General features: G+C 49.5%; 1 protein-coding gene across 1 annotated transcript; it reads right to left on the reverse strand.

Moving 5' to 3' along the window:
• LHFPL7 (LHFPL tetraspan subfamily member 7) lies at positions 1-6,190 on the reverse strand. The gene is made up of 3 exons (XM_069558291.1): positions 5,550-6,190; positions 2,589-2,727; positions 1-426 (listed from the first exon to the last, which is right to left on the reverse strand). Exons 1-3 carry the CDS (start codon positions 5,748-5,750, stop codon positions 164-166), a joined length of 603 nt encoding a protein of 200 aa, XP_069414392.1. The 5' UTR covers positions 5,751-6,190; the 3' UTR covers positions 1-163.
• Positions 6,191-7,073: the final 883 nt, after the last annotated feature.

Below are 7,073 nucleotides of genomic sequence, written 5' to 3' on the forward strand. Positions count from 1 at the left end.
CCCCACCCCATTTTATAGAAGTTATACACTGAGGTCCAGAGAGATGAGGCGATTTGCCTGAGGCCACACGACAAGCAAGCAGCAGAGGTGGGATTTGAACCTGGGTGTGTGGTGATTTCATACAGCTCTAGCGTGGGCTCCTTTTGCTCCTCCTGAGATATTTTTATTTGGTCGTTTCTGGCGCAAGGATGACGCTCCCAGTGTCACTGGAGAAGAAGATGGTCCTCCACTGGACCTCGGTCACGTGGGGCCGCCTGATCACAGGCAGGAGGCTGGCCAGGACTGCGCTGAGGATGGCGGTCACATAGCCCCAGCCTAGCTGGTACTGACCACCGTGGTACATGGAGGAGGCTACGCAGGCTTCCTTGGCGAACGGCGAGGCCAAGCTGACGGGGAAAACCAGCAGGCCCACGATGGTGGCGATGGCTAGAGGCAGCAGGGAGGAAAGCCGGTGTGTCGGTCATGGGGCTCTGGGCTGACCTTCCATCCCAGTCCTCCCATCCACTCACTTGTCATCCATCAGCCATTCACTTACTCATTGGCTCATCTATCTTTGTATCCACCTATCACTCAAGTACCTTCCACCTGTCTGTCCACCTACTCACCCATCCTTTCAGCCATATTCTAATCCACTCAGGCTCTCCATTCCTCTGTCTACCTATCCATTCACTCATCCATCCATCTGTCCAACCACCCACTTAGCCACCTGCCCACCACGAATCCCCCCATCCATCCATTCCTCCACCCACTTTCCCCATCCATCTAGCCATTCATCCATCTATTCAGTAATACATCTACTGATCCATCCATCCATCAGCTCATCCACCTACTTACACACCCCACTCCACGCATCCACCAACCCACCCATCCGTCCATGTATTCATTCCTCAAAACTGTAAGGGGCTCTGTGGAAAGCACTAGTGATACTAAGCAAATGAATCAGACACCTCCTCACTTTGGAGGCAGTCCCAGCGCAGGAGAGTCACATGACCTCCAACCCCTCTTCAGCCACACTTGTCCACTTGGAGTTCCTTGACTGTGCCTTGCTCTCTCATCTCTCTACGCCTTTGCCCCCTGATGTTCCCATTACCCGAAACGCCCTTCCACATTTGGTTAACTTCCCACTCATCCTTCCAGATTCATCTCAGTGACGCCTCCTTCAGGAAGCCTTCCTTAACACCCCCTCCAAACACTGAGTCAGGTACCTCTTGGAGTTTTTCCTTGCATCCTGTGCTCATCCTATTGTGCCAAATATCCACCGAGTTATAACTGCCACCCCCACTAGACTCTGTGCAAGCTGACGACAAGGACTGTGTCTCCATTCATTGACCCGACAAATATCTAGTGAACTCTGTGTGCGGAGCACTGCGTCAGATGCTGGTGATGTCAAGGCAGACGTGTCCTTGACCCCACAGAGCTGATGTTCTCGTGGAGAGAGATGCAGAACTCAGCTAGGCAGATGAGATATTCCAGGCTACGAAAACAGACAGCAAGGCAAGAGGAAGGAGACTCTAAGGAGAGGGGAGCTCCTGACCTTGAGGTCATGGGAGACCCCACTGAGAGAGGTATTTGAGCAGTGCCCTTCATAAAGTGGGAGGAGCAAGCTGTGAAGATCTGAGAAGAGAACATTCCAGGCAGAGGGAACAAGCTTGGTGCTTATGAGCAACAGAAAGCAAGCCAGTGTGCTCAGTACGTGCTGAGCCTGGCAAAGCCAGTTAAGAGATGAGGTCAGTGAAGGAATAAGGGCCTCCTCAGTGGAGCCTCATCGGTAACAGGAAGTCATTGACATGGTGGCTTGATCTGATTTCAGTTTTAACAGGTCTCACTTGGCAAACAGACTCTAGGGGACAAGGGTGGCTGCAGAGAGATGCGTGAGGTGGTCACCTCTAATCCAGGTGGGAAATGGTGGAGAATTAATTGGATGAGGGTTACCACCAAGACCTGAACTAGATCATCCAAAGCTGATGTGTAAATTAGAGAAAAGCAATCCTCTGGGCTTGAGGGCTTTCGAGGTGGCTCAGTGATAAATGATCTACCTGCCAAGCAGGAGATATGGGTTTGATCCCTGGATTGGGAAGGTCCCATGGAGAAGGAAATGGCAACCTACTCCAGTATTCTTCCCTGGAGAATTCCATGGACAGAGGTACCTGGCGGGGTACAGCCCATGGGGTCACAGAACCGTTGGACAAAACTTAGCGACTAAACAACAGAAATAACAATAATTCTTCTGAGCAAACGCAGCTCTCAGCCCTCCCAGCCTCAGCCGGATGCCCTTGTGCAGTGCACAACCTGCCCAACTGTATATGCTGGTCCTGGTAAAAACGATGCAAAGTGGATGCACAGGAGAGAAACAAAGGAGGAAAACTTTTAGGACTGGGGTTGGATAAGGGCAAGAGAGGATGATGTTAAGGATACCATTCCCTACCCCCAATTTCTGGCTTGTTAAAGGATCAGGAATAGTCTGCAGTTGTACGGTTTAACTCTGAGATTCAACCAGGAGGCAAGTCTCTGCTTACAGGCTCGCTCATTCATTCACGCGTTCATTCCAAAAACATGTCTGGAACACTTATATGTGACACCAAATTTACCTGCTGCAGCTTGTACCCCTGGCACTGAACCACTGCCCCTCCGTGGACACAGTCCTTTGGGGGCAAGGGCCCAGGACAGGAGGAGAATTGTACTGAAAGCCAATAGGAGCCAGCCTCCAAGGAGCACTGCAGCTGAAACCTGCCAGGAAGAGAGAGGAGGGACAGTGTCGACTGGGGTGGGGCAGTCATGCACTCCCTCTGCTTAACTGATCAGCTGCTGAGTCCTCAAAACCCCACAAGGTCTATGCTACTATTATCCCTGTTTTGTGGTTGTTATTGTTCAGTCACTAAGTCGTGTCTGACTCTTTGCAACCCTATGGACTGTAGCATGCCAGGCTTCCCTGTCCCTCATTATCTCCCTGAGTTTGCTCAAACTCATGTCCATTGAGTCAGTGATACCATCCAACCATCTCATCCTCTGTCGTCCCCTTCTCCTCCTGCCCTCAGTCTTTCCCAGCATCAGGGTCTTTTCCAATGAGTCGGCTCTTCACATCAGGTGGCCAAAGTATTGGAGCTTCAGCTTCAGCACCAGTCCTTCTAAAGAATATTCAGGGTTGACTTCCTTTAGGATTGGCTGGTTTAATCGCCTTGCTGCCTAAGACACTCGCAAGAGTCGTCTTCAGCACTACAGCTCAAAAGCATCAATTCTTCAGTGCTCAGCCTTTGTTATGGTCCAACTCTCAAAGCCGTACATGACTACTGGAAAAACCATAGCTTTGACTATATGGACCTTTGGCAGCACAGTGATGTCTCTGCTTTTTAATATGCTATCTAGGTTGTCATAGCTTTCCTTCCAAGGAGCAAGCGTCTTTTAATTTCATGGCTGCGGTCACAGTCCACAGTGATTTTGGAGCCCAAGAAAATAAACCTGTCACTGCTTCCACTTTTTCCCCTTCTATTTGCCATGAAGTGATGGGACTGGATGCCGTGATCTTAGTTTTTCTCATGGTGTTTTAAGCCAGCTTTTTCACTCTCCTTTTTCACCCTCATCAAGAGGCTCTTCTTCACTTTCTGCCATTAAAGTGGTATCATCTGCATATCTGAGGTTGTTGATAATTCTCCTGGCAATCTTAATTCCAGCTTTTGACTGATCCAGCCTTGGCATTTCGAATGATGTACTCTGCATACAACCTTGGTTCCCTGGTGGCTCAGATGGTAAAGTGTTTGCCTGCAATGAGGGAGACGTTCAATCCCTGGGTCGGGAAGATCCCCTGGAGGAGGAAATGGCAACCCACTCCAGTACTCTTGCCTGGAAAATTCCATGGACTGAGGAGCCTGGAAGGCTACAGTCCCTGAGATCTCAAAGAGTCAGACACAACTGAGTGACTTCACTCTGTATACAAGATGTACTTTGTTTTACATATAAACAAACCGGATTATAAGAAGTTGGAGTCATTTGCCTCAGGGCACACAGCTAATTAAACCCTCAGTTCAATTCAGTTCAGTCGCTCAGTCCGACTCTTTGCGACCCCATGAATCGCAGCACGCCAGGCCTCCCTGTCCATCACCATCTCCCGGAGTTCACTCAGACTCACGTCCATCGAGTCCGTGATGCCATCCAGCCATCTCATCCTCAGTTGTCCCCTTCTCCTCCTGCCCCTAATCCCTCCCAGCATCAGAGTATTTTCCAATGAGTCAACTCTTCGCATGAGGTGGCCAAAGTACTGGAGCTTCAGCTTTAGCATCATTCCTTCCAAAGAAATCCTAGGGTTGATCTCCTTCAGAATGGACTGGTTGGATCTCCTTGCAGTCCAAGGGACTCTCAAGAGTCTTCGCCAACACCACAGTTCAAAAGCATCAATTCTTCGGTGCTCTGCCTTCTTCACAGTCCAACTCTCACATCCATACATGACCACAGGAAAAACCATAACCTTGACTAGACGGACCTTAGTCGGCAAAGTAATGTCTCTGCTTTTGAATATGCTATCTAGGTTGGTCATAACTTTTCTTCCAAGGAGTAAGTGTCTTTTAATTTCATGGCTGCCGTCACCATCTGCAGGGATTTTGGAGCCCAAAAAATAAATTAAGCCCTAGAGATAGAATTAAGACCTGCATTTACCACCTTCCCTGGTAGCTCAGACAGTAAAGCGTCTGCCTACAATGTGGGAGACCCAGATTCGATCCCTGGGTCGGGAAGATCCCCTGGAGAAGGAAATGGCAACCCACTCCAGTACTCTTGCCTGGAAAATCCCATGGACTGAGGACCCTGGTAGGCTACAGTCCATGGGGGTCGCAAAGAGTTGGATATGACTGAGCGACTTCACTTCACTTTACCACCTTACCTTGTCTTTACTGAATACCTGCTATACCGCAGGGTCACCAAGAGAGGCACCTTTGTATTGGTTTTGGAGGCTGTGTAATCTCCCTTAGATGGGCTTCCCAAGTGGCATAGTGGCAAAGAATCCGCCTGCAAGAGTCCCTGGGGTCAAAAGGAGTCGGACTGGACTAAGCACGCACACAGTCTTGCTTAGAGGTGCTGAACTGGGAGTCCCAACCCATTGTCCCGATTGTTGAATTGGTAATTCGCATCAAAACAGAGACTTTTGACATCTTAGCCGTGGTTTTCAAACCCAGCGGTGCTTAGAGGGTGACCAGTAGGTGTGTATAGGTTATGCACTGCACAACTCTAGGAGACGCCTTTGGGAGCCATCACAGAAATGCCTATTGATTACAGTAAGTCTCCAGCAGATGGCAGTACAGTGTCCTGAGGAAGGGGCACCATTTCCTAATTCGTATAAAAGCACTGCATGGGTCAGCAGCTGCCTTCAGAATCACCCTAGGTGTTTGCTAAAATTCACATAGCCAGACTCCACCCCACACCTACAGAGTCAGAAGTTGGAAGGGAGGTGGGCAGAACTTGGCCTTTTTTTTTTTTCTTTTTTTTTTTTGCGCTGATGCATTTGAGAATGCCCTGCTCCCGACCCCTCGAAACTACGGTAAATTGACAAGTCCACGTCTCACCTTCCAGGCGAAGTCAGGAATATCATCCAGGGACTGGAAGGTCCCACAGCTCTGGTTCCAGCTGTCACCTTGAGGCCAGGAGCAGTAGGCGAGGACACCGAAGGAGAAGGTGGTGGTCTGGAACCAGGCAGGGGAGACGAGGCTGACGGCCGAGATGCAGGTGAGGGAAAGCCCCAGAGCTGCCCACACAGTGCCCACCATCAGGGCATGTCAGTGACCTAGGAGTCAACAGACAAGATTTGTGGAAGGAGTAAAACGGGGTCTGGAAAGGATGTCCCCGTTTTTCCCACCAGCCAGCCATCTGGTCCTGTCTTTGGATCCCAGGTCATTAGCCTCCCTTTGGCCTGGGACGCACTGGGAGGTCTTCATAACTGGGGTGGAGCTCCTCCCTAACACATTCTGGAAGTCGAAACTCCAGATTTTGGAATAAACCTTAGTGCTTACACAGACTTTGGCACACAACCAGTCCTCCTGGGAAATGAACATCGCTGGTCCATGCAAGCCCCCTCTCGTGTCTTGCTTATTTATTCGTCTGTTTCTTCATTCATTCACTCTGCCTATCACGCCTTGCACTGTCCCTGAGGCCTGCTTCTACAGAGAGAGGGGGCCTTTCTCAAAATCACACACAGATGTTGGGTTTCTAGCAACCACCCTGCTCATCAGCTGCCTCCTCCCAATCTCTGACCATTATTTAATGTTTATCTTTTTGTTTGGAGGCATTTTTGCAAAACGGATACTGTTCAGTCTGTGTGTATTTTCCATGTGCATAAATGGCATTGCTTTATTGCTGTTTTATGTGTTGTCACAGAGGTCAGGTGGCACCTGGACTCATCCTTAAATGTCTCTAAATCATAGGATGCCAAGAGTTATTTAGTTTTCAATTCTTCTTCAACCCTTCAAGGAGAAAGTTTCTGTAAGAGCTGCAGGGTCTTAAACACCCCCCAGTCATCTGTCAGTCTCCTCTGTTGAAAGACGGGGAGCCTTGAGGAGGCAACGGAGTCTAGTGAGGCTTGGGGGATGAGGTTGGACTTTTCTTCTATTTGTTGTAATGGTTTTATTCTATTTATTAGTTATCTATTTGACATTTAAATTTATGTTAATGAGAACTCGAGTAGCTTTCAAGTTGGGTCTTACCAAAATAATAATAGAGTGTTGGAGGAGGAGGCTAAGGCAGGAAGGTGGTTTGCTAATAGCCAAAGTTGTCACTGATGGTCAGAAGCAAGGTCCAGAAGGGCTGAGGCAGCCCAGGGGCACCCAGGGTCAGAAGCCACTGAGCCAACCAAGGACATCAACACGGACCTTCCAGGACCAACGCTCTTCAACCTTGGGTTTCACTTTGGGACCCTAAGCCCAGCCAGCACATTACACTTGGCCAGAGTCCTGGGCTTGGAGGCCAGCCAGTCCCTCTAGCATATCCCAGCTGTGTGACTTGGAGCAAGTTACCCCGTTGCCCTGGGCCTCAGTTTCTCCGGGCCTCAGTTTCTCCATCTGTAAAAGCAGATTCTAAATCCAGGGGGCAGATAG

This window comes from Ovis canadensis, chromosome 17 (assembly GCF_042477335.2).
Source record: "Ovis canadensis isolate MfBH-ARS-UI-01 breed Bighorn chromosome 17, ARS-UI_OviCan_v2, whole genome shotgun sequence".
In the NCBI taxonomy this organism is placed as follows: Eukaryota; Metazoa; Chordata; class Mammalia; order Artiodactyla; family Bovidae; genus Ovis; species Ovis canadensis.

Coding starts and splice junctions, on each gene's coding strand:
- LHFPL7 (XM_069558291.1), bottom strand. CDS start 5,750: ATGGTGGGCACTGTGTGGGCAGCTCTGGGGCTTTCCCTCACCTGCATC. Junction 2,728..5,549: donor TTCCTGACTTCGCCTGGAAG/GTGAGACGTGGA, acceptor TCTTCCTGGCAG/GTTTCAGCTGCAGTGCTCCT. Junction 427..2,588: donor AGGGGTACAAGCTGCAGCAG/GTAAATTTGGTG, acceptor TGCTGCCTCTAG/CCATCGCCACCATCGTGGGC.